At 50.3% G+C, this 27,742-nt stretch overlaps 1 protein-coding gene across 1 annotated transcript in view; it reads left to right on the top strand.

Moving 5' to 3' along the window:
- Positions 1 to 16,758, top strand: part of TG (thyroglobulin) — a 246,460-nt gene extending 229,702 nt beyond the window's left edge. The window contains exons 46-48 of the mRNA XM_046642282.1: positions 13,050 to 13,184; positions 14,713 to 14,903; positions 16,527 to 16,758. Coding sequence (XP_046498238.1) covers positions 13,050 to 13,184; positions 14,713 to 14,903; positions 16,527 to 16,645 — 445 coding nt within the window. The 3' untranslated portion in view covers positions 16,646 to 16,758. The remainder of the gene's footprint in view (positions 1 to 13,049; positions 13,185 to 14,712; positions 14,904 to 16,526) is intronic.
- The last annotated feature ends 10,984 nt before the right edge of the window (positions 16,759 to 27,742 follow it).

Raw genomic sequence — 27,742 nt, 5'->3', positions numbered from 1 at the left:
GGCAGAAAGTGTCCTGTTCGAGCTGGGACTCTGGGCCAACTGCGTTGATTGGAAACCCGCCTAGTGTCTTATCAGCTTGGTGACCTACAGCAAGTCACTTCTCCTCCTTGGTGACTCAACATGGAGATAATAATAATAGTGCCTACGTCAGAGGCTTATTGTGATAATTAATTTATGTGTAGAGCAGGGCCTGGCAAACAGTAAGTGCTGAGGGACCATCAGAAGGCCACCTTGACCCTCTGTGTCCGTGTCCCCCCCCCACCACGATGACAGTATGCTGCCATCTCCGTAGTAGATACTTGAATCACTGAACGAATCCTAGAAACGAACCCATGTAATTGCAGACAGGTTTATCTCTTCTCTCTCACTCTGCCCTGGAGCTGTCGCACTTCTCGTTTATTTCTGGCTCAAATCTACAGACTGAAAATGTGTGTGCCTTACATTCCCCGCCATCTGTCTCATGCCTCCATTTCTATGAGCGTGTATTAGCTTTCCCGGCACAGCCAGGGAACAAAACACAACACGTGACCACTTGCTTACAAACCATATCACGTGATCACGATGGAGTGTGGTCCTCCAACTGCTCGCCCGGGGTATAGACGAGACCTTCATCCCTGACGATGGGGGCCCCCCTGTGAGGAACGAAGATGGGTAGGGGATGGGGGAAGAGACAAGCTAAACCCTACAGTGTGGGAAGAAGATTCAGTTTTAAGATTCAGATTCAGGGGCCGGCCCTGTGGCTGAGTGAGTTAAGTTTACATGCTTCGCTTCAGCGGCCCGGGGTTTCGCGGGTTCGGGTCCTGGGCATGGACAAGGCACCACTCATCAGGCCATGCTGAGGCGGCATCCCACATAGTAGAACCAGAAGGACCTGGGGGGGGGGTGGAGAGGGGTGGAGGGGGGGGGGGGGGGGGGTGCTTTGGGGAGAAGAAGAAGAAAAAAAAAGATTGGTAACTGGTGTTAGCCCAGGTGCCAATCTTTAAGAAAAAAAAAAGATTCCAATTCAAAGAACCAGGGAATACATAAGATGATTTCATCCAGCTCCTTCAATTTACAGATAAACAAAAGCCCAGCGAGGTGAGGGGATTATGTCCCAGTCACAGAGCCAGTAAGTGGCAGTCTGGACCCAAACCCTGTCTCCGGCCCTCTCTCCAGTTTTCTTTGAATTGCACCCACTTCAACATGAAGCCTCTGAGTGCCTGCCACAGCTAAGTCCACTTACCAGCTGTGTGACCTTGGGCAAGCTGCTTAACCTCTCTGAGCCTCCGTGTATCCTCACCTATACATAGGGAAAGTAATAATGCTTGTCCCCTAGGGCTGCTGAAAGGGTTCAGGGGGACAGGGCCTTCATCTAGAGTGTGAGTGTGTGTGTGAGCATGTAATACCTGGCATGCCATACTTTGATCACCAAGGCTGTTGCCACAAGGACAAATCATACCAGCTCTCTCTGACTCGGCTCTGCTCAGTGGGAGGTTGTCTGTGGTTCCCGTCTATAGCCTCTGTTTCAGGAGGGGAGGTTTCCAGTGACTGTACCCCAGGGTTTCCCAGCTTGGGCACTGTTGACGTTTCAGGCTCAATAATTCTGTTGTGGGGCTGTCCTCTGCATTGTAAGGTGTTCAGCAGCGTCCCTGGCCTCCATCCACTCCATGCCAGAAGCACCTCCATCATTGTCTTTAGACACGGCCCGTGTCCGCTGGGGGCCTCCCATGAGAACCACGGCTGGAATCCACTATGACGGGGGCTATTGCTAACAGCACCTGAACGGAAGTGGCAGCCTGTTTCCTAGTCCTCATCGTGAATGACTGTGGGCCCCCTCCCCTCCAGATGCTGCCCCTGGCCCCCGGAACCCCCTTGGGCAGTGCCCACAGAACCAGATGGCTTTGGTGGTCCTCTGTTACAAAGCTGAGCTGGGAGGCTGGTGGGCCTCTCTCTCATGTTCACACCAGGCGGGGCCCTGGCCTGCTGTCCCCTCCAGGTCTGAGGCCATGGGCCTTCTCTCAAAGGCACCGTCTCGTGTGCCTGGGTGTCTCCTTGGGCGCCCCCGCCTACACCCCGCTAGGACTCTCCCCTCCCTGCCGGCCTCCTCCCGTTGCCATCTTGTTGACTCTCAGTGAGGTCCTTCTCTCTCACCAGCCCCTCCCAAGGGACACCCTGGGCCAAGGGTCATCTCAGGAGGAGCCCTCATTGCATTCTCTGCAACTCGTGGGTGAAGGACTCCCAGACCCTGTGGCCAGCCCAGGTTTGGGGGACCCTCCTCACGACCTCATCAGGGAGCCAGGTCCCAGCAAGCGTGGAAGGGAGCACAGATTCCTTCTCCCTGTCCTTGGAGGCTTCTGAACCTGGCTCTGTCCCTGACTGTGTGCCTCTGGCAGGTGACAACTTCTCTAGGCTGCGGTTTCCCCATTCCTGTATGGGGCTAATAATAGTGCCAACACGACTATAGGAGTGCGTCAGGGTTAAGCGAGGCGATGTGTGTGGACTGCCCAGCTGACTGCCGGGCATCAAGTTGGCGCTCATTAGGTGACTGCCAACACTGCTCGTTGTGCTCTCCTGGAAGAACCCACCTGGGAGATGAGCAGATCTTAGGAAGAAAACAACCACAGATCAAGTGAACCGAAAGGGGAGCCGTGGCCACTCCAGAGGGCACATGGAGGCCCCTCATGGCAAGATTCCTGGGGATGGGGCCCCTGTACAGTTTCCATGCAAATTCACCGTGGGGCTGTGGGGGGTGTGGGGTCTTCATTCTTGACCTGTGTGCTGTGTTCTTTATTCCACAATCTTCGGGCCCCAGAGTCCTGACATGTCTTCCCATATCTTGACGGTGCTGAAGACATTTCAGAGAGATGCAACTTGACTCACCTTTGGATGGGGTGGGGCGGGGTTCTGGGGACTCCTCACCTCCCCAGGCTCCATGTAGGATGCTGCACCGTCCTTTAATTTGGGGAGAAGCAGCTCAGCATAGCAGAAGGGCACCCCCTGTGAGGTCAAGTCAACTGGGGTTTAAGTCCATCTCTCCCGCTTGTCCGCCTCCTGCATTTGAGCTGATTCCTCCATCTCAACTTCCTTGCCTATAAAATGGGTATAGTTACATCTTCTTCATAGTGTGAAGATTCGGGTCCGTGTACATCAAACTCCTGGTACGTTGTTGGCTTGAATATTCAGGTTATTTTCCTTTTAGGAAAAATAAGGCTCTGAGAAGAAAAGGATTCAAAATGACTAAAGAGGCCGTAATGTTCCTCCTTTACAAGTTGTCCCAACCCTGGAAAACAAAACCATAAATTCTAGGCTCAAGACATTTTGTCCACCACTTCATTTGTATTCTAGACATTTCTGTGCATTCCAGCGGCCTTTAACATTCCAGATTCAAAATATTATCTTTCTAGTTGACTGTCTTGGTGCGTTTGTAGGAATTAGAAAACCAAAGAAAATGTTAAGTAACTGGATTCTTGAATTGGGTCCATAGGCCTGGCTGCATCCTGTGTGATTAACAAGATTATTTCCCAGTAAAGATGGGAGTAAATCATTTTCAGAAACTGGCCACTCCAGCCTCAGGAGATATCAGGGCTGGCGCTCTGTGTCCTCTTCAACACTGATTCCATAAGTACTTACCTACTGCCTTCTCTGCCCAGATCCCCTTCTAGATCCTAGAGATGGAGCAGCCAGCAAGACAGTAAAGGGCTCCCCTCTTGGGATTAACACTACGGTCAGGGGGTGGGGTTTATGAGTATCTAGGGATGGGGTACAAAGAACAGACAATATACACATAATAAACAGAGTAAGTTCAGATAACTGCCCTAGGAAAGGGAAGAGGTTTGGCACATGTGAGGATAAAGAAGGAGGCCAGGGAGCTGGAGTCTATTGAAGAGGAGGAGATTGGTTAGAGATGCAGGGAAAAAAGATGGCGTCTTGTAGTTCACATAGGAGTTTGTAAGCTGTGGCAGGCGAAGAGAGAGTATTTTATCTGAGTATCATGGAAAAGCATTAGAGATTTTTAAGAAGACATGTTATATGGAATGCTTATTGGTCTTTTTATTTCACACTCAAAATACAACTCACTAAAGACCAAGTTTTTAAAAAAATAGAATGGAGAAGGGAAACTGCTATCCAATGTGGTGATTGGTTAGTTAATCAGAAAAGTCAATTAAAATGGGAACTCGTGAAAAATGAATAAGATTGGTACAGTCATGAGTTGCTTAATGATGAGGGTAGGCTATGAGAAATGCATCATTAGGTGATTTTGTCATTGTGTAAACATCACATGGTGTACTGATGGGGAACAAAATTTGTCGCCTCAAAATGTGTCCCTTTAATATGAGGGCTATTTCAGGCTGATTATTTTTTAATAAACAAAGGACTCAGCAAGTTTTTCTTGTTACCTCCCCCTTAACTGCCTAAAAGAATTCAGATTTAGGGGCTGGCCTGGTGGCATAGTGGTTAAGTTCATGTGCTCCTCTTCTGCGGCCCAGGGTTCGTGGGTTCAGATCCTGATGCAGACCTGTACACCGCTCATCAAGCCATGCTGTGGCGGCGTCCCACACACAAAGTAGAGGAAGATGGGCACAACTGTTAGCTCAGGGCCAGTCTTCCTCACACACACAGAAAAATGTTTAAGAAAAGGAATTCAGATTTCAACAACCTGTCTCAGGAAGTGAACTGTCACCTTAGCATCACATGAACCAGGTGGCGGACAGGGAGGAAGCTGGAAAAGCTTATTTGTTGGGCTCCCCTCTGTGTTCTTCTGTTTCTGTGGCCAAATAGCTCTTTTCCAAACGTTTGCTCCTTTTCACCCACCTGCGAATTGCCTTCCTTCCCTCTGACTCCCTGACTCTCCCCACCCCCAATATCCTCTTCTAGAGTCTTTAGCTGAGGATGGTGTTTAAGGTGGGGGCTTCGGCCATTTTGGCAAGTTATTCAGTTTCCCTGGGTTTCTCCCATGTATACTCATTATTAAACTTTTGTTTGTTTTTCTCCTGTTAATCTGTCTCATGTCAATTTAATTCTTAGACAAGCCAGAAGATCTTAGAAGGGGGAGAGGAACATTTCTGCCTCCTGACAGTATATACACAAATCTAGATGGCAGAGCCTACTACACACCCAGTCTCTATGGTACTAATCTTACGGGACGATCATCATAGATGCAGTTTATTGCTGACCGATACATTATGTGACACATGACTGTGTATGCCTCAAACATTTTATTTTAACCTGAAACATTTAATGTGCATTCACTGCCATGGTTTCAGTGCAGGGTCAAAGCTCGTGTGGGGAAATGCTGTTTGGAGTTCTCCCTTTGAATTTCTTGCAAAACCGTAAACATAATACGTGGTCTGTGATTTCTAGTTTGGGTTTCTTGCGAGTGGGGCGTCAACATGATATGGAATGAATTCAATGAAGCTCTGTCTTACAATAACAAATGCAACGGAAGTAGGTGAGCACAGTTGGCTCTCGGTAAACACGTAACTTCCTGGGGAGAATAGATGTGCTGGGCCAGGAAGGTTCAGCCTTGTCTGAGCAATGGTTGTCATCCCTCATGCGGAGAATAAGATGTCCAGGTTAATCCAGCGAGGCGGTTGAAAGCTTCGCCTGTGCTGCCAAGCAATATGTCACCCAGCTCTGCTGGGCTTTCGGGAATCAGGAAATATTACAAGTATTTCACTGGGGGCCAGGGATGGAGATTGTATTGTTTAAAGTATTTTGGGGAGCTCCTTTTTAAAGGATTGCATAGTGAATCTTTTTGTAAAATGCAAACCATTTCTAAAGCGTATGATTACTTCTAAGCTAATTCATAGGGAGAATCTTAACTTTTGTGTGTTAGATTTGCCCAAAGAGAAACACACTCACAGGCTTCTATTTGTGAGTTACTAACAAGTCCTCAATCCTCAAAGAAAAGCCTGGGAAGCAGCAGGACTTTCGTTCCTCCTTGTCCCTAATTTCCTTTGGAGGAAGTTATCTAGAGATGCCACCTAGAGATAAGAAAGGGAGTATATTTTATGGGGAGGAGGTCAAACAAACTTCCTCCTGCAGACAGAACGACAGAGATAGAAATCTCTGGAACAAAAGGCTCTCTAATCAATCAATCGGATGGGATGGCGCCCTGGGCCTTTCCCCAGCACAAGCCTCTTCAACCCATTATCAGGACCTGAACAAGCTCCATAATGCAAACATGGCGCCTGTTTCTGTCAAGGAAGATCCTATCCACCCCCTCCCCACCTTGAGGGGAGCCCAGCTCAGCCCACCTTCCAGCTCAGCTCATTGCGTCAGCAGGGCCAAGAGTCAGGTGCATTCCTTCCGGGAACGCCACCTCAGCCTTTTGCTCCCTAATTAGCCCCAGATGTCCGTGAATGGTGGCTCCCTCATACCAGAAGCAGAGCTCGAGTCAGGAGCTTGTGCAAGGAGTAATCTCTGAAATGTGGCTTTTGGCCTTTGACTTGCTGGAATGGAAGCAAGTATTGGCCTCCCAGCAAACCCACACCAGCAGGATTTCAGATGAGTGGGATGGCCGAGAAGTAAGGCTGGGGACATGATGTGACAAGAACCAACCTCCTGTCTCTCCTGGACATCTGCAGGACCTGTGCTTTCTCAGTTCTAGCCTTTCTTCCTATGCCACTCCAGGAATGGCTGTAAAAGAAAGGCAGCTTGCAACTTGCTGGCTTAGACACGGCCCATGTCCCCCAGCCCTTTAAGAAGTGGCCCTCCTTTCCTCCGGCCTCAGTTCTCACACCATTCACAGAACCAGAGCCTAAAGGGCCTTAACGAGCATGCAATTTAGTGATTCCCAAACTTTTGATTTTCCTGGACCAGGAAAGATTCCAATTTCACTTTTGAGCGTGATGCACTTCTCAGTACAATAAGTGAGGCCCAGAGCATGGGGACTCTCACCTGGCCTGTCAGCACCCTATTCTCCCTCTACTGCCTCCGCCCCAGCCGCACCTCCCTGTCCATTCTCCATACAGAGCCCAGAACCCGCTCCTTGACTGTACACACTCTGAGACTCAGCCCAGATGCACCCCTGCCACCGCACGCTCTCTCGCTGAACCCCGCTCAGCTTTCAAGGCACAAGTCAACGGCGATTTCCTCCCTCTGACTTTCCATGAACTCCTCTCCGCTGCCTTGTCTGAAACAAGTGGTATCTCTCTTCTTTCTCTTCGTATGGCTCTTTGTAAATAATCCTATCGTTTGGTGACTATCTATCGTATGACTAACAGCATCTTGTTTTTCTAAATGCTGTCTTATCTCCATTTCCTGTTGGACCGTGAGCTCCATGGCAGAATGGCTGCCTTCTTCTCCATTATCCCCAGCACCTGTTCAGAGCATGACACACAGCAGCATTCAGCAAATGTGGCCCAAGTACGGTCTTGTCCTGCCATCTCATGTTCGGCCACCATCCTCACTGAGCTCTATTCACATCCCGAAACTGAAGCGCACACTGAGTCATGCTGAGCTGTGTGGCTGGTCAGTTCTTCCCACACTCTGGCTAAATGTAACGTCACCAAAATCAGCAACAGTAGCTCTTCGCGGGACGGCCACTTGCCCTTTTTAGAAGGCTTTCCATCCACCATCTGTCTTTGAGCATCCGGTGATACCACGTGGGAGACTAAATGGAGGTGATCAGATCCATTTCACAGATAGAAAAACCAAGGCTCAGAGAGTCAGCGGTGGAAGTGGGGTTTGAGCTGAGCTCACCCAGCTGGGGCAGGGAGCTTTCCCAGACCGCACATCCACCTGTGACACTGGGACGATCCAGAGGTGGCCCGGGATAGGGTGAGTAGCTGTCAGATTAGGGAAAGTTTGCCCAGAGTCTTATTAATAAGACAGCAAATGACAACCGAAAGCTAAATAAAACCAGCAGGACCACATACCAACAGGGCTGCCACAGCTTTGGGTGTGTGATTTATCAGTGATCAAACCAGCCCAGAGCAAAGGAGCCAAATCAACATGCCTGAGCCGTCTGCCCTCAACCTTTAAGCACTAACCACTTGGCTAACAGCTTTCTCCTTTTACCTCATCGGGCCCTGGAGTGCTCTTCTGTGGCTCCCTCCGTTGGCACTGAATCCAAATTCCCTCTTCCTCCTCCAGAGGGTCCTGGGTCTCTCAGCCAGGGCCCAGACTCACTGAGGGCTCGGTCCTCTGATCCCAAATGCCCTCTCCCAAGGCTCCCACTATCTGCCCCTCCTCTGCGTGTCTGCCTTACATGGCGGAAATAACTCCAGCATCCTGATAAAGATCAGGCCTGCGAGGGAGGCAACAAAGCAGAAGTCCTTGTACATAACAGGCTCTCAAATTAAACAGATCAGATGGGCTGGAAGTCCAGGCCTTTCCCCAAAAGCCGTGCTCTGTGGCCTTCTGGGGTCACAGACAGTGGGGGCCGGGAGCTGGCTTGTGCCGGTTCCCCAGAGCCGGCTGTGCACATCTTGCCCCAGCTCCGGGCTCTGTGACATCACTTTGATAGTTTGGAATTGTCTGTGGCAGGATGGCTTACACCATGGAAACGGGCAAAAGCCAGTTGTTATACATTCATCAGCACCCATTGGCACAGATCTTTCTGAGAACGTGACGAAAGCTATGAAGGCTCTCCGAAGGAAGATGTGCCAGGACAGTGTCACCCCATTTTACATAGAATTTCCGGGAACTCACGGTACGCTGAAATCCTATAGTGGAATCCCAAGGTTAAAGACCCCCACTCTTAACATCTTCCAGATGTTTCTCACAGGGAGAAAGGAAAACATAATCAGCACATGAGCCAGACACTGAGCGAGAGATTTGAACTATTTTATTGCTAAACCTCATTCAGTGTTTGGAAGCGTGATCCTGTCGCCATTTTATGGATGAGGACACTGAGGCCCAGAGAGGTTGTGTGTCTTGTCCAAGACTTCACAGCTATTAAAGGTGATTGAGCTGGGATTTGAATTCTGTTCCTCATACCATTTGGAACGCAGCTTTCTTTAGAAGAAACCATAGACAAGGTCACTGTGGCAGGCAGAAGAGTGGCCCCTCAAAATGTCCATGTCATAATCCCCCAAACCTATGAATTAATGTGTTTTGTTACATGGCAAAGGGACTTGGTTGATGGGATCGAGGTTAAGGACCTAGAGATGAGAGCTATCCAGGATTATCCAGGTGGGCCCAACCGAATGACCTAAGTCCTTCAAAGTGGAAGAAGGAGGAAGAGGAGTGTGTCAGAGGAATGCGCCATGCAAAGGACTCGACGCCCTGGCTCTCAGAGCTGCGAATGACCTTCAGTTTGCAGCCCATGAGAAACAGGAAGCTGGCCTCTCCTCCTTAAGGAACTGCATTCTGTCACAAGCCCAGCGAGCAGGAAGCAGCTTCTCCTGCAGAGCCTCTGGAAGGAATGAAGCCTACTGACACCTTGATTTGAGCCCACTGAGACCCGTGCCAGACCTTTGAATTCCAGAATCTGTGAGATGGTGCGTTTGTGTTGTTTTAAGCCACTGAGCTCGTAGTGGTTTCTTAGGGCAGCAGTAGAAATCTAACACAGCCACTGTGTCTGAAGGGCATGCTAGGAGACAGGCTGTGTGCCCTTCCACCGCCCTGTAGAGGATAGAGCATCCCTGATGGGGCAGCGGAGGGGGCAAGGCTGTCCCTGTGAAGTCCAGGCAGGAGCCATTGAGGATGTGCAAGACCCGTGATGGTGTTGGTGGAGGGAACCAGGCAACGAGGTGCAGAGGACAGCGGGCCTTGGAATCGCAGACCCAGGCCTGAGTCTGGGCATCACCAGTTAAGAAAATGGTGTCTCTGAGCCTAAGTTTCCTCCAGTATCAAAACTCTACGAGTCACTCCAATATCATCTACTCATAGGGTCCTTGAGACAGTAAGGGTGAAAGTGATTCACGAACCACCAAGCGTGGATATCTGTGACAGGTGATTTTCATTGCCCTTGTCCCAACTTCTGTCTCCCTCGCATTGTTTTGCTTTGTGTCCCTTTTTTCCTCTGTGGCTCTGAAAACATCCTTAAGAAGTTGGGTCGTCTAGTGGTCCTCAGCCCCCTGCCCACGGGTAGAGCAGGCAGAGCACAAAATTTAGGGCCTGGGAGACTCAGCTTCGAATCTTGGCTCTCCTGCATCTCGGGCGGGTGGCTTCGTCTTTCTGAGCCTTGGGTCATCCCCTGGTAAATAAGCGGATGATAACATCCACTTCCTGGCAGGTCCTGGATGTTGCTGATCAAAGACCTCCCACGGGTCCTGGTGCATCATGGTGCTCACAAGATGGTAACTGTAAACAGGCGCTGAGCAGAGCTGGCTGCAAAGAGGCCAACTGGGCAACCGCGGAATCTGGGCTCTTGTCTGAGCCTGACCACAGATGCTCCTGGCAGTGGACAAGAGACTTAGCTCTTCAGCTCCCAGGATCCTACAAATGTTAATGACTCTGCCGCTTCCCGCTCCTTTCTCAGGAGTAAAGTAAAGCTTAGACCTGCTCTGAGAGGGTCCGGGGTACCCGGCGGTAGTTGCAAAGAGATGCCACACTTTATTCCTTCCTTCCTAACTGAGTGCTGTTAGTCCTGTCGCCTCACACGGTCTCCTATCCCTTCTATGAAGCCTTCCAGTGTGATTGACACATAATGACCATAATCGTGATAATGCCCAACATTTGCAAAAAACACTTGTTTTAAGTAGCTTCCGCATGCCGTGGCTGGTTGGTCTGGTATTTCATGATGAGGAAACTAAGACATAGAGAAATCAAGTGAGTCATCCCGAGTCACGCAATAAGCGACAGAGCTCTCAGCTGAGTGACTCAGCTGCGTGTCCATCCTTCTGTGCCCCGCTGCCAGTCACATGTACGCCTGGTGATGATTCTTACGGTCGTAGGAGGCAATCCAGCTCTTGAAATGTTCCCCTTCACAGTGCTGAGCTCCCTTTTTCCCAGTCTCTGACATAACCTCAGTGAATCACTCTGAGTCACAGCCAGAGTCGCGCTCTCTCTTCACAAAGCAGCGCACGTTGCTTTGTACTAATTTAACCTCCATCCATGTGACCTTTATTGGGAAGCCACCAGCCCGAGACTTTCCCAGGACATCTGTCCATAGGGTGCATCAGCACAGCTGGGAATCGCTGGTGACCCCTGGTCCTAGATGCTGCTGTCACCTTAAGGACAGTCAGTTATGTCAGGAGGTAGTATGATGGATGAGAAAGAACCGGGCCACACAGCACTTACCTTGTGAGTACCCACCACATACCCATCTTAGTTCAATCTTCACCACCCTGTGAAGTAGGTGTTTATATACTCTTTCCATAGATGATGAAGCAGGGAATCAGGGAGGTCAAGTAACTTGCCAGAGGTCACCCAGCCTGAAAGTGGGGAAGACAAGACCCAGGCGTGGCAGCCCCTGGACCCTCATGCCTTTTGTTAGCATTCTACTTCCTGGGAACGTCCCTGATCCCACTCTGCTGGGCGACTTGCTGCATGTCTCTGAGTAGGTCAGGAAACCTCTCTGGACTTCGTTTTCCTGTAAAATTAGAGATTGGCTCTTGTGATAAGTTGGGGTCGACTACAAGGTCGGAGAGCACAGTGTCCACACAAGACCACCCTCACTTCTGACACCGAGTGCAAATCCAGGGGGGTCCCAAAACCACCCCCAGTTTTGACCTTTCACTAGAGAGACCCGCAGACCTCGCTGAGAGCTGCTACGCTCACGGTGACGGGCGTTTCAGGGACAGGATCGGGTTGAAACTGGGTGAAGGAGTAGCGACACAGTGCAGAGCCAAGATGGCTTCCAGACGTGAAGCCCTGTCATCCTCTCCCCGGGGTCCGGAGGCGCCGCTCTCTTGGCATTGTTGAGTGACAGCACAGTCATGCGTCACTTACCGATGGGGATATGTTCTGAGAAATGCATCATTAGGTGATTTCATCATGGCACACACATCACAGAGTGTCTTACACAAACCTGCATGGTATAGCCTACTACACACCTAGGCCATATGGGACTAATCTTATGGGACCACCGTTGCGTATTTGGTCCATCGTTGACTGAAACATTGTTATGCAGCACATAACTGTACCCAGAGTGGTCTCAACCAGGGAGGCTTGGCCAAGCCTGGTGTTCAGAGGTTTTGTTGGAGCTCTGTTACATGGGCATGATTGATTGGTTGGTTGATTGGTCGCCCATGTCGTTAATCTCAGTCTCCGGGTCTACTGATACCCTGTGACCCAAAGCCCCTTCCCTAAGTCACATGGTTGGTCTTTCTGGCATGGCCAGCCTCCACCCTAAGAGTGTCAGATGTGGCCACTTCTAATAGAAGATCTAGTGTGGCTGGCCCGTGCCTTCAACAAAGACATTCCTGTTAGGTATGACATAGATTACCTCCCAGACACCGAGGGCGAAGGCTAGACGTGCATTTGAGAAAAGCCAAATGCTCTACTGTACAGTTGTGAAGCCCCTTCCAGCTTTTCCTCTCTAACTCTGTCCCAGGGTTCACTCCCACAACCCAGGTATCATGGGGCTGCTCTCCCCAGTGCTGGCTGCAGCTCAGTCCATTCAAACCATGCAGCTGGCTTCCAGATCTTTATTCTCTCCTGCCTCCTGCTTAGCTATCAGTTCGGTCACAGCCTGTATTTATTGACCAGCAGCTATGTGCCAGGCACTGTACTAGGATCGGCTACATGAAGAAATGTCAACTTTGAAGAGCTGTAAGAGTACAAGTCATATGTGAACAAGAGCTAGCACAGAGACGGGCCCCAAAAACAGGTGATTGTGAACAAACAAATGTTTGGCTGACGTTGATACCATGATTGGAATATGGTCAAAATACCATTCTCTTGGAGACTTGCTTAAGGTGTTTCAAGAGTGTTTGGTGCTCAGCATTGGATTCGCTTCAACCAACAGGTGTGCTGTGGATCTGCCCCAAGGCAGCCTTGGACTGAAGACCAAGCCAAATGTCTCCTAAGCTAAGCCCTAAACAGGAATCCTAAATATAATGTAAAGAGGGGAAAGTCTTCGTTTGGGGAGGGATATTGGTTTGGGGCCCGTTTGGTTTCTCCAGCAGTTTATTATTTCTTTAACTCTTGCTCCTTCTGCTTTCCGTGTGTTTTCTCAGCCTGGACTTGCTGGCAGATGTTCAGTACGCCTTTGGGCTTCCCTTCCACCCTGCCTACGAGGGCCAGTTTACCCTGGAAGAGAAAAGCTTGTCCCTGAAGATCATGCAGTACTTTTCCAACTTCGTCCGGTCTGGGTGAGTGGACCACATGGGACTGAGGGCTGTCGCTGTGCTGCCCCTCCCCTCAGTCTGAACGCAAAGGCCACGTTGGCATCGATGGACTCACACTTTCCTCTTTAGATGTTGCAGTCCCCGGCCACTGGTCTCACTGTCTCAGTGTCCCCCTTCTAGCCAAAACTACATTTGCATAGATTAATCTTGATGAAGAAGAGTTTCAACCATCCCCCTTCTTGTTCAACCACATTTGGTGCTCTGCACCCGCTTTCTCAGCCTCGGCACCGTTGACACTGGGGCTGGATGAGCCCTCGTGGTGGGAGCTGTCCTGGGCACTGTAGGGTGTTTAGCAGCAAGTCCGGCCTCTACACACTAGATGCTGGTAGCACCCCACCCCCATCCCAGTCATGAGGACTGAAAATATCCCAGACATTGCCAAATGTCCCCTGGAAGGCAAGATCACCCCAAGTTGAGAACCACTGTCTTAGATTATCGGATTAAATGAAAAAGCTCAAACTCTTCATTCTCTGCCTCTAGTCTCCCCTTCTACCTCTCTTCCAACCAAGTTAGCATACGCACTGTTCCCGTTTCAAAAATCGGTTCCTGCTCTTCCTTCCACCCTGTAGTTTACCTGTCTCCCTTTACCTCTTTGCCAGACATGCGTCGGTCACCTCCCTGGAAAGGTAAAAGGTAAAAAGGTCTTGGGTCACCTCTAAGCTACCAACAGTCTGGAATAGAAAACCCAACCATAATTAAAAGCAGGACAAAATAGAACTTTACATAGTTTGTTGTGGGAGGTGAGCAGAAAGACACTTCTTTTAATTTGGGATTTATAAAGTGTCTCACTGAGGAAGTGACACTGAAACTGGGCCTTGAAGCAGGAATAGGATGTTCAGGTTGGCCAAGCAGGAGAGGATGCTCCGGGAGAGGTGCTTGTGAGCAGAGGCAGGAGGATGAGAAGCTCACCTTGTTGAGTGACTGTCCAGAGGTCAGGTGGGGCTGGAGAGTGGGCTACGTGCTGGGACGTCTGGGAGATGGACCTGGGTGGCCAGTTTGGGAAGGGGCCTGTGTCTGGAGGATGAGATGCCCCCTTCAAAGGGAAGTTGACCTGTAGACGGCAAACAGGTTTACCTAACTCTTGGCCCAGCCTCCTTCCCAGGCCTTGGACAAACAAAGGCCTTCCAGAGACTGGCCGTGGTGTCCAGATGAAGGGACACCAGGGTAGAAAAGGACACAGTGACTCCTGAGATTCAGAAAGACAGGGCAACACTAGGTCTTGAGTAACGCTACTGGATCATGACCTCACATCTTTCCTCTTCCAGAAGTGGCCTAAGAGTGGTGAGTCAGGGGCCTTTGCACCTGTAGTGATTTGTTTTGCCACGGTTAAGAGCACAGCCTGGAGTCAGATCAGGCAGTTTCAAACCCTGCTTGACAGCTAAAGATGGGCGATTGAGTCCTCGGAGACCAAGTGCAAGTGGGAAGTGACCCCAAGTGATGAAAGCAAAGAAGAGCTTCTCTCAAGGTTGTTTCTTCCTTCTCGTTTTCCCAGAAATCCCAACTACCCTCATGAGTTCTCCAGGAAAGCACCTGAATTTGCAGCCCCCTGGCCTGACTTTGTCCCCCGTGCCGGCGGAGAGACCTACAAGGAGTTCAGTGCCCTGCTCCCCAACCAACAGGGCCTCAAAAAGGCTGACTGTTCCTTCTGGTCCAAGTACATTCGGTCTCTGAAGGCACCGGCAGGTAGGACAGCCTGGAGCAGGCAGGGGCTGGGCGAGGGGCGGGTGGGCTGTTGATCCTCCACATCCACTGCACTGGCTGTGTGTGAGGCCTGTGCTGAGCACCCTGCAGCCACTGGGGCCCTGGGATGCCATCAGCACAGCCCTTTCCTGTGAGGAGCTCACAATCGGGGGTGCCCCTCTTTGCCAAGGTCCTCCTGTTCTCATGAGGGGCGAGACAGAGGAGCAAGAGAGAGAAAGGCACAAGCAGGGGACACTGGGTGGACCAGGGGTGTGAAGGGCTGTAGGAGAGTTGAGTGAGGAGGCAGCCCGAAATGTTGGTGTGGGGAGAGAAGGTAGGGTCTTGAACCTCATCCTCACAGCCCTTGGAGGGCGGGGTGAGATCTTAGAGAGGGAATTGTGGCCAGGGGAGAAGTGGGCGTTCTACCTCTTGAAGAGAACTTGAAGAGAAGAGAACTTGAAGTTGAAGAGAACTTCCTGTTGAAGAGAACTACCTGTTGAAGAGAACATTGTGTTGAAGAGAACATCGTGTTGAAGAGAGCTTCCTGTTGACGAGAACATCGTGTTGAAGAGAGCTTCCTGTTGAAGAGAACATCGTGTTGAAGAGAGCTTCCTGTTGAAGAGAACGTCCCGTTGAAGAGAACTTCCTGTTGAAGAGAATGTCCTGTTGAAGAGAACATCGTGTTGAAGAAAACTTCCTGTTGAAGAGACTGTCCTGTTAAAGAGACTGTCCCATTGAAGAGAGCTTCCTATTGAAGAGAATGTCCCGTTGAAGAGAATGTCCCGTTAAAGAGAATGTCCCGTTGAAGAGAACGTCCCGTTGAAGAGAATGTCCTGTTGAAGAGAGTTTCCTGTTGAAGAGAATGTCCCGTTGAAGAGAGCTTCCTATTGAAGAGAATGTCCCATTGAAGAGAACGTCCCGTTGAAGAGAATATCCTGTTGAAGAGAGTTTCCTGTTGAAGAGAATGTCCCATTGAAGAGAGCTTCCTGTTGAAGAGAACGTCGTGTTGAAGAGAACTTCCTGTTGAAGAGAACGTCCTGTGGAGGAAGTGTTAAGGAGAGAAAATGCATCATAATGAGGGCGCTGGGAACATAGAGATAAATGCAGTGCCCTTCAGAAGCTTCCAGGGGAGTGGGAGAGTGAGTGACATAACCCAGTGAATGTTCTTCAGCTTTCCTGGTGCCCTTGGAAGTCTGTGCCCAAGCCAGTGGGAGCCCAAAGGAGGAGGGGCTTGCTTGGCCCAGGAGGGTCTGGGAAGGCTTCCTAGGGGAGGTGATGCTGGGGCTGAGGTTTTCAGAATGACAGGAGCTCTTCATGCAGAGAGGGATAGGAGTGGAGCATTTAGCAGGGAAGTGATCTTGTCTAACATATGTTTTAGACTCTCAACTCTGCTTTTAGCTTCCAAGGCCAAGAGGTTCTCTGTTGCTGAACCTAAGTCCCATTGAACCCTTAGTATGTCCCTACAGCCAGGTGATGAAGCTGGTCCCAGACCACTGGAAATGCCCCTCTGTAGGGCGTTAGTAGGGAATGCCCACCAGAGGCTGGGCTCTATTAGGGCCAAAGGGAAAGAGATGAGGGAGGAGGAGTCCTGATCTATTTGGCAGAGCCTTACCCCTCCTGTTTTAGGTGAAGCCAAGGACGAGCTGTCAGCAGGGAGTGAAGAGGAGGACCAACCGGCTGGCTCTGGCCTGAGAGAAGACCTCCTGGGTCTCCCGGAGCCAGGTTCCATGAGCTACAGCAAGTGACCAGCTCCGGAGACCCCCAACCGCTCTGCCAACCCCACCCTGGGCTGCCACCCTCGGCAGCTTGTTCTCTAAAATAGCCACTAACTTTCAATAAAGTGTCCACATGCAGTGAATCATTGGTGACTCAGATTTGTTAACTCACGATAATCCTTGGGAGATGCCACACTGTGTCTTAATGATCTTCCTGAGGTTTGAATCCCGGCCTGCCGTTTCCTTCCAACAACTGTTTATGGAGCATCCTTTGTACAGCAGACCCTGTGCTGGGTGCTGGGGAGTCAAGGACCCTCCCCTCTAGAAGGAGAAAAGGGCAGATAGACAGACATTTACAGTGACGCAAGGAATGGGGACCCACGGAGGGCAGGCCACAGAGTGACACAGTCCCACCTGCGTGTTAGAAAGGATTCTCCTGGGAAGGTTCCAGAATGGAGGTAGGAGGCCAACTTGGCTGGGGCAATATTCTAAGCAGGAGACAGTGAGGTCCGAATCAAGACAGTGAGGGTAGAGAGAGAGGAAGGCACAGATCCGAGAGCCGTTTGGGAAGTAGAATTGACAGGACTCGGTTGAATGCCGGGGGGCAGGTGTGAGGAGATAGAATTATTACCCCAGCTTCTGAATGATTTGGGTTCCCAGATAAGCGACCAATTTTATCATTTACCCTCCTGAGAGACACACTTATGAAGGCAAATCTTGTGTTTAAAACTCACTTTCTCTCTCAATTATGTAAGTGCGTGGTTAACAGTTTGTCATTTACATGGGATGTTGTAAGGTGTGTTTACACGCATCGTCTCATTTCAGCATAGACCAAGCTCAGTGATGATTCCTGTGTTGGGACTATCACCCCATTTGGCAGACGTGGAAGGTGAGGCTCAGAAAGGCCTATAATGTGCCTAAATCCACACAGGGAGGAGGTGGAGGGTCAGAGTTCAACTCAGGTCTTCTGATTTCTCTGTTTCCCTGCACTTCTTACACTTCGAATAGGTCTACAGACACATTGTGTGTCCCGCAAAACCTTCTTATGGCCCTAAAAACCCCAGGTAGCCTCTAACCTGCATCGCAGGCTCTATTAGCCAGGATGGTTTCAGTGTAAGTAGCAGATGCCTAATTAAAGTGCCTTAACTGAAGGATACTGCCAGAGGTGGGTGGTCCTAGGGCTGATCAAATGCTCAGTGACGTCATCAAGGGCCCAGACTCTTTCCAGCCCTCCTCTTTGCTATCTTCAGCACATGGACGATGTCTCACTTCACTGACACAGTATATCTGCCACAGCTCCAGACATCACATCCTGTCCTGACAGCATCCTGTGCCGGAAGCAAGCAGGGAATGGTACAAACAGCCTTGCCTTCAAATGCCACTTTCTTTTCTTAGAGGAAAATCTTTCCCAGAAATTCCCAGCAGAATTCCCTTTACATCTCATTGGCCAGAATAGAGTTGTTTCCCCACTTTAGATCAATTACTGACAACAGGGAATGGGGTCACCATGGTGCGATTGGACCACCATGCCTTGTTCCCTGAAATAGGAGGTATTGCTGTCCAGAGGAAAGCTGGGGTGCAGTTGGCAGAGATGAACAGGGCGACAGTTATTGGGTGGATAACTGTTGCCTCTGCCACATAATTAATCTTTGTTCCCAAGACAGTGAGACTTGGTCCCACCCACTCACCCTTGGGGCCGTCCTTGCTGGGCCCGGAGTTCGAGTTGGCCTGAAGGACCTCTTTGCTCCTGTAGTGCAGAATGGGCTGTACAGTCATGTGCTGTGTTTGGAGGTGATCACAACTGTGCCCCGTGTCGAAGGTCATGGGCCTGGTGCTCCCTGGACCTTTCATCCAGCCTCAGGCTCCTGGGCCTGGGGCTCAGGCAGCGGGGAGCGGACATGGCACCGGGAGGCGTACTGTCCCTTCCCAGCCCTGTTGGGCTCTCTTGGGGTATCCAGAGGTGGGGTGGATGGGACCTCTACCAATGTCCTGTGGCTGCCATAACAAATTACTGCAAAGTGGGGAGCTTAAAGCAACAGTCATAGATTCTCTCATGGTTCTGGAGGCCAGAAGCCCAAAATGAAGGCGTTGGCAGAGCCACCCTCCCTGGAAGGCTCTGAGGGGGAGTCCGTTCCACCCTCTCCCCGAGCTTCTGGTTCCTGTTGGGGACCCGGGGTGTTCCTTGGCTTATGGCTGCCTCCGATCTCCGCCTCCATCTTCACATGCCTTCTTCTCTGTGTCCAATCTCCTCCTCCTTTTAGAAGGCCACTAGTCCTTGGATTTAGGGTCACCCTAAATCCAAATGATCTTATCTTGAGATCCTAAACTTAATTACATCTGCAAAGACCATAATTTCAAATAAGTCACAGCCACGGGCACTGGGGTTAGGATTTGGACCTGGCCTTTTGGGTGACACAATTCAACCCACTGCGGGAATCCCAAACCTAGGAGCCCGACACAGCATCGGGGAAGGGTGGGAGCAGGGCTGGCGCAGGGCCGGCCCACCCAGGACCGCTCTGGGAGGGCCTTGAGCTCAGACTCCCCCAGGGGAGGGAGGGGGAGGGGCCACCGTGGGCTTTGGGATGAGGCTCCAGGTGTCCTGGAGGCCCTGCTGGCATAGCTCCCCCAGCAGCCTGACCCTAACCATACTACTAACAGCACCGCCATTTATCGGGGCCTCACAGGTTCTGTCTGACCAGCACTGTCTCATTTTTCTCCCCCACGTGAAATTCTGTTCCTTTGTTGCCATCAGGAAATGGGCACTTGACATTCCACCCCTGAAGCTTCCTTCCCTTGGTCTTAACCACAGTCTGTCTCCAGTTGAAGTGCAAATACTGCTCTGGAGGAAGCGGAGAAGGTTTCTCCTCCTCCAACACCTGAGTGGGGGCTTTGACCTAAGATAGGCCCAGGTGCAGGGCCGTGTTCTGCCAGGTGCTCACAGAAGCAGAGCGACTGGAGGATTCCTTCAGCCCAGTGGTTCCCAGCCTTGGCTGTGGATTAGAATCATCTGAGCGCCTTTATACACAATCCCAATGTCTGGGCCACACCCCAGACCACTTAGATCAGAATTCCAGAGGAGGTGGGAGGACCAGGCATCGGGGAATTCCAAGGCAGAGTCAAGAATGGACCCCACTCCTAACTGCTGTGATCTTTCGTTTCCTTGACTGTAGGATGGATTCAGTTAAGTTTACCAGGTGAGCAACACTTAGCAAGGTGAAGCTGGGAGCACTTGTGTTTCTTGCTACCTGTCCCCATATGTGGTAGGCAGAGTAATGGGCCCCCAAAGAGATATACGTCATAATTCCCAGAACCTGTGAATAATTGAGGATACATGGCCACAATAGCCAAGACTTGGAAGCAACCTAGGTGCCCATCAAGGGACGAATGGATAAAGAAGATGTCATATATATACACAATGAAATACTACTCAGCCATAAGAAACTATGAAATCCCACCACTTGTGACAACATGGATGGTCCTTGAGGGTATTATGCTGAGTGAAATAAGTCAGAGGGAGAAAGTCAAATACTGTATGATCTCACTCATAAGTAGAAGATAAAAACAACGACAAGCAGACACACAGCAATGGAGATTGGATTGGGGGTTACTATAGGGGAAGGGGGAAGCGGGGAGGGCAAAGGGGTGACAGGGCACACGTGTGTGGTGATGGATGTTAATTACTCTTTGGGTGGTGAACATGATGTAATCTACATAGAATTCGAAATATTTTACAATGCACACTTGAAAAAAAAAATGGATACATGGCAAGGGGGCCTTAAGGTCGAAGATTGGGTTATACCTGCTCAGAGGCAGATTTTCTCCTGCCCTTGAACCAAACCTCGGCACAGCTCCTTGTTTCCCTGATAATAAAAAGTCCACTCCAGTCCAATGTCAAAACCCCAAATCCACCACCCTTTAAGCCCTGAAAATGGGTTGTTCACCTTCTTTAACTGGTTGGGGTGGGGGATGGACTGATGCTGGTGGAACCAGTTCGGGCCACCCCCTTTCGAAGCCGTGTCTGTACGACCTGGCGCCGGATGCCACCTGCTATTTGTTCTCAGCCTTTGAAAACTGAGATAGAAAACATCCCATTTTGACATCCTGTTATAATAGTAATGCCTACTTTGCAGATTCCCCTGCAGATTGAGGGTGCTCAGGTATGCGAACCAAACAATGAAGTGCTGTTCACAAAGTCCTCACAGTTCACAGCGGGTTTGGGGCACCTACACGACGGCCCAGTCCGTGGGGATGGGAAATCAGAGAGAGCAAAAGGCCAGGCCTTCGATGTCTTTCAGTATAGCGTCGTATAGTTTTCAGTGTATAGGTCTTTCACTCGTGTGTGGAAGATCAGCAAACACATGGACAAAGAGAACAGATTGGTGGTTACAGGATGGGAAGGGGGTACTGGTGTGGGCGAAAGGGGTAAAGGGGCACTTATGTATGGTGATGGATAAAAATTAGATTATTGGTGATGAGCACGATGCAGTCTATACAGAAACTGATCAATAATAGGGTACACCTGAAATTACACAATGTAGTAAACCACTGTGCGCTCGATAAAATAATTTTTTTAAAAAAGGCCAGGTCTTCCTGGTGCCCTGTCTTGGAACAGCTCTCAGAAAAGGGTGGCCAGGGAGACAACATACATAGTTGGACTGTTTGAGCTTGGAGGAACGTGAGGCCATATCAGGACGAAGAAGCTGAGAGCCAGAGGGGAGACGTGCACGCCCAGGGGCCCACGGGCAGCCCCTCTCAGGGCTGGTTTCAGGGCTGTGGGCTCAGGCTCCCCACCAGGCCTCCTTCTCCTGCATCTCAGAGGTCCCCTTAAGTCCTCATCCATCTCCAGATGGGATGGGCTGACCTGATGGACATCCGGGCAGCCACGAAGACATCGTGAACTCTTCTCCCCGCCGCGAAGGGCAGGAAGACCGCAGGACACTCAGTATCGAGGCTGGGGTCACCGAAAAGTCAGGAGGTGAAAGGGACAGCACGTTACGCTGTGGACCAGAGCGACCTTCCGGGTCAGAGAGGCAGGGATCAGGAAAGGAAGTGAAGACGTTCTGTGCCAGCCCACTCATTAGTCTGAGTCAGCCGCCTCCGGAGCTGGAAGCAACCGGGAAGGACAGCACGATGAGGAAGTGACTTTCTCAGGGGGAAGTTGTCACACAAGCCCAAGGCCCACCTTCTCCCAAGGGCCTGCAAAGAGGCAGCGAGTGTCAGCAGCTCAGGGGCTCCGGGACCCAATAGGAGCAGGGAAAGCAAGGACAGCTCCTCCCAAGGCCATCAGACAACGATTCCAAGACAAGTGTGAGTTCTTGAACATCACAGAAGCTGTGAAAAACAGGGATTCCTGTTCCAAACTTCTGAGAATAAATAGGTCTAAGGTGGGGCCCATCAATCTATATTTTCAAACCACCAACACCTGTGCTTAAGGAGTTCCCTCCTGCGGTCCCACAGCTGCCAGAATCCCATTCTGCTGAAGCAACTTCTTTTCCCACTTTGCATCTTAGCTTGGTCACCCCCATGACTGGTTGGCGTCAGTCTGCCACGAACTGTGGTTTATCCACTCTCACTAGGTCTATTGGTTTCCTGCCGAGAAAGATGAGGCTTGAGCCCACTTAACCCCACCCAGCCTCTCCTCGCATACTGCCCAAAACTGGCTAACAGTGCAATTCTTGTTTCTTCTTTTGGTTACATTTGTAATGATAAAGAATTCATTTTTCTCACTCCATCACTTTTCCAACAACTTCCTACCTTGCTGCTTAAATGAGGAGAGTGTTTGCATCCTTCTAACACCTCTTCTTTTTCAGTGTCCACGCTCCTAGATTTGCTTCGTCCTGCAACCTCATCTGAGCCTCCCATGCTTCATCCCACAGGGTAATTCCAACAATCGAAAGCCAGGTCACTTCATTCACCACATCAAGACTTTGTACATATTGTTCACAGGCCGTGCAGAGCACTAGAATTACACTTCCTGCTCTCCTGGGCCGTGGTAAACACCTGGGCATTTAAAAAGGAATCTTTCTAGCCTCAAGATCAAATAGGTCCTCTTTTATTATACTTTATCAGTTACTTAAAGTCATGCTACATTTTACAGCAATTTCTGTTTAGACCGTAATCTTATGGTAGAACTTCTTGTTTTCTAATTGTTTTCTCTCTCTCTGTTTCTCTCTCTCTCTTTCTTTTCTATCCCTCCTTCTCCCTTGAACTTTATGCTTTGATCAGATCTTCAAGGAATGTGTGTTTTGACATCACCCTCGGTGATTCTGAGCCAGGTTTGGGGATCGCAGCCATAAGGCTTTTGACATGGAGGCAAGTATGTGGTTTTTGCAGTCAGACAGGAGTTTGGGTTCTGACTCAGCAGCTTACTAACTGAATGACCCAGAACAAATGAATCAGGGTATTAGCTTCAGCTGGGAGATGTGGACAACTCCTCACCCTGCCAGCACTGCCGTGAGGTTCCTATAAGGCAAGAGAAACGACTGTCCTGCAGCATTAGAAATCAACGCACAGTAACTAGAAGATGTTTCGTTACCAACATGTGTTTCTGTTCAGCTCCCTCTGGGCCAGGCCCTTTGCTCCGTGCTAAAGACACGAGATGAACAATCCTGACCTTGAGGGATTTCAAGCTTAAAGGGAGCCTCAGGCAAGTTAGCAACTGTCACGGTTCAGTGGAGTAAGTGCAATGCAAGGGGTAACATAGATAGAGGTCTCAGGAGCCAGAAGAGGGCACCCAAGTCAGAGTGGAGAATGTTCTCCAGAAGGGTGACCCCGGGCTGAGTGCAAAGGACCAATAAAATTAAGCGTGGCATGGACCGCTTGGGGGTGAGGATGGTGTTCTGGGCCCCCATCCCATGAGCAGAGGCACACCTTGTTCCCAGCCAGCGTGCAGGAGCCTTGGGACTGACGACGTCTGGGCTGCTGACCTTCCAAGTATTCAGGGGCTGCTCGATCCCGCCCGCGCCTCCCCCACTTGCTGGGGGAGGCCCAGCTCCCTTCTGAAGCCCTTGCCCATCAGCTCCCCATCTTCCCAGGGTCCTGCCCATCCTCCTCTCTCCAATGGTCCTGCCTCCACACAACCAGGGGCCTGGGTTCTGCCCCCAGAGCAGATGGCAGTGGTTCAAGCACTGCCCCAACACGACACCTCCCACCTCCGGCTCATTGTGGCCTTTCCGAGCTCGGAAAGTGAGTGACAGTCACAATGGGGAAACAGACAAGTGAAGGACCTAACCAAGCAACATGGGGGCGGTGACCAACGTCTGGGTTCCAACCGCGTGCTGCCTGGCCTGGGGCGTGGTCTGCCTTCAAAGGGGAAATGGGGCCCAATGTCTGTCCAAGGCCTTTGCTGTCCTTTCCTAAGAAAACCCTGGGGTCTTCTCATCCTCTTTGTTTCTTTATATTTAAACTGGAGATCATGAGGTTTCCCCTCCCTCTAAAAGAAACTTACCACTTTCCTCCCTGGCCCTGGGCCAGCTGTCCCCAACATCCTTGAGCCCAGCTGTGTGCCAGGCTGGAGTGGGGGTGATCAGAGAGAAGGGATGCTCTGAACCCCCTCATGAGGAATGACATTCGTATGTGTCTGACTGGTAAGCGGGAGCCAGACATGGAAGATCTGGGAGAAGGGTGTTCTGGCTCGGAAAAATAGCAAACAGGGACATAAGGAGAAGTCACCCCAGCATACACGCCTCACTCCTTTCCCCCGTACGTAGGTAGAGAGAAGACCTAGGAGTTCCAGACTATTCCATCCGATGGAAAGTCAGTGTGCCCTCAGACACCAGTCTAGGAGTCTGGACCAATGTGGTCCTGGAGGAGGACAACACAGCCTGGAAATGCCAAAGCTTGGCCTCAGTTTCTGAAGCCACCATCCCTTCCTCCTTCCAGTGCCCCTCCTAACCGGGGCCTTGGCCAGGTCCTCTGGCCATTCTGAAGCTTGGTTTATTTTACAGTAAAATAGGGGAAGACAATGACCAACTGCAGAGCGTCATTGTGAGATTGCAATAATATCATGGCCTCCAAGACATTGCTGGTCTCTGCGTGGCCTGGTGGGGGGCTCTTGGCTAATGAGTTGGCAGAGGTCACACCTGCCTTTGAACCCAGACTCTGGCCCTTGCCAGCTCTGTGTCCTAGAGCAAGTTATTTACGTCTCTGAGCACCTCCTGCGGTAGTGATGAAATGTCTATAGCTACACCTCTCGGGACGTTGTGAGGAGTAAATAAATTAACATACATCAATGGCATATAAAAGCACCTGGAACACTGTAACTACTCGGGAGGTGATAGTCGTAATTAAGAACAATGTTAGTAACTGGAGGTGAATTTCTCCTATGATGCAGTGCTTTTTATTTTTTTATTTTTTGCAGGGGAAGACGTGCCCTGCACTAACTTCTGTTGCCAATCTTCCTCCTTTTTCTTCCTCCCTCCCCCAACCCAAAGCTGCAGTACATAGTTGTCTATAGTTGTAAGTTCTTCTGGTTCTTCTAAGTGAGCCGCCACCACGACATGGATACTGACCGACGAGTGGTATGGTTTGGCTCCTGGGAAGTGAACCTGGGCCACAGAAGCGGAGCGGGCTGAACTTTAACCGCTAGGCCATCAGGGCTGGCTCTGCTGCTTTTTTATTTAGATTCTTCTGGCTTTTTGCTATGACCTCTTCCCAGTTTGTTCCACAGCATGTATTAAGTGCCTAATTTGTTCCTGATTCTCTACAAAGCCTGTAGTTTGAAGACTGAAGCCCACAGCTCATTACCCTTTGAAGGACGAGCTGTGAACACACCAGGTTGTCAAAAAGAGGAAGGAGTGCACCTGGACAGCCAAGAACACGTAAATTCGGCCAGAGGAGGCTGCAGGGCCCAGAGCCCACGCCATCCCCACAGTCTCCCCCTGGCTTCTACAAAAGAACACTGGGCATCCAGGTCAGGGACCACAGGTCTGCCAGCTTTCTCCTCCAGCTGCCTCTGGAAACCCCCCTGGGGTCCCTCAAGAAGGTCACAAATGCAGACAGCCTCATCCTCTGGGGGAAGAAGGAAGTGACCCCTGGTAGGCAGGGTCCAGGGCCTGGTCCCAGAAGGTGTGGTGTTTCCCTCTGTAGACTGGAGGTGTTCTGAGTGACTCAAATCTGGAGAGTCAGAGAGGAAAGAGGGGACAAGTTTTGACTGTGCCATCTATAGACTGGATGACTGTGGGCAAGTTGTTAAACCCCAGAACCCCAGTTTTCTCATTTGTACCACAGGATGCCCTTGAACATTAAACAGAATGCACGACGTGCACCTGACACACAGTAGATGTTCAAGAGAAGCCAGTTTCTCTTTCTCCTCTTCCTCTTTCCTCTTAGTAGTATAATCATTTCTATTTTATATCCCAAGAACTTGTGAGTTCTCAGCACACAGTGAGCGCTTGATGAATGCTTTTCGAAAGAATGGAGGAGAGCTCAGATTTCCCAGCTCAGAGTCTCCCAGAGACAGACTTCTCATAGTGGGACAGAATTCACCGTGGTAGACTGAATAATGGCCCTGCAAAGACCTCCGTGTCTTGTTACCTGGAACCTGCGAATAGGTCATCACATGACAAAAGGGACTTTGCAGACATGATTAAGGCTAGAGACCTTAATATAGGAAGATTTCCGGATTATCTAGTTGGGGCCCAATCTAATCACATGATCTCTTAAAAGCAGAGAACGTTCTTTGACCAGAGAAAGGGAGATTCCAAGTGAGAAGGATTTGACATGCTGTTGCTGGCTTTAAGATGTGGGGCCTACAGACAAGGAGCAGACAGAGGCCTCCAGGAGCTAAGGGTGGTCCCCAGCTGGCAGCCAGCAAGGAAATGGGGACCTCAGTCCTGCAACCACAAGGAACTAGATTCTGCCAACAACATGAAGGAGCTTAAAAGTGAATTCTTCCCCAGAGCCTCCAGGAAGGAATGCAGCCCTGATGACACATTGATTTTAGCCTCATGTGACCCGTGTTGGACTTCCAATCTACAGAAAATACGAAAGAGTAAATTTCATTGTTGTTGGCCAATTTGCTATGCCAGCAATAGAAAACCAAGCCACAGAGGCTCCAGATTATGAGGAAGTCAGAACCACCCAGCTCTTTGGCTAATATTCACATTTACCAAGCCTATCAGAGGTGCAACCATCACCGCCATTTGTGGGTGTCTACTGAGAGCCAGGTACCATGCTAGTGGCTCCCACCCACTTCTCTTCCTTAAATGTCAATCCGCCCTTCAAGGTTGCCTACGCCCATGGCCCATTAGGCCTTGGGCTCTAGGGTGCCAGGCAAGTTAAATTAAGACCAAGACCTTTTAGCTGGGAGAATTTTGGAGGAGTTTTACTGCAACTAAACATATCCCGTGCAATGGGAGTCCAGTAATGTTCCAAACAAAGTCAAGATTTTTCCCCAGAATTCTATAAGCCCCTTGTTGCACTAATGTCCTAAATTCCTTCCCACTGATGTCATCCCCTCAGGATTGTGTAATGCCTCACATCCGCTTGATAGGTCCTGGGGGCGGGGGCGGGGGCATAGGGAGCAGGTAGAGGAAACTTTACTGGGGAGAGAGCTTGTTGCTCCTTCCACCTTGAACTTTGACACCCCGAGTAGGTCATGCCCAAACACTGTGGGTGAAAATGTTCAGTTGTGGTTTCACATGCCATGACGACAATAAGAGCCACGATTCTTCTCCTTTCTCACTTCTTTTCTTGCTCCCAGGGGCTGAAACTGGGTCAAAGCTTTGGGCGCGTGATGATTTAGACAGAGACGTGGTAAACTCAATCAGCTGGGCCAGAAAGAACCAAAAAATTGCCTAGTTTTCAATGACGTCCTCTTTAAACACCTCCGTGGTTCCTGGGAGAGAAGAGAGATAAGCTAAACGTCTCTCAGGACAGAGATCTGTCCTGATTGAATAATTACTTCCATCCCCCTTTTACTGATGAGAAAACAAAGGTGGGAAAATTTGTGTAGGTTGCCAAAGTGTCCAGAAGGAGAAGCTGCTGGGGGACACAAAGGAGGGGAGGACATTCATCATGCACAGTGGTGAAGGATAACCCTATAGGCCAAACCACATCAGGTATTATCCTGTGCACTGCAACATAAAATTCCTCATTCCATTCTCACATGAAGTAAGGGCTGAAAAG

This window comes from Equus quagga, chromosome 16 (genome assembly GCF_021613505.1).
Source record: "Equus quagga isolate Etosha38 chromosome 16, UCLA_HA_Equagga_1.0, whole genome shotgun sequence".
NCBI lineage: Eukaryota > Metazoa > Chordata > Mammalia > Perissodactyla > Equidae > Equus > Equus quagga.
The sequence above is the reverse complement of the archived record's forward strand: the minus strand, read 5'-3'. Positions and strand labels throughout refer to the sequence as shown.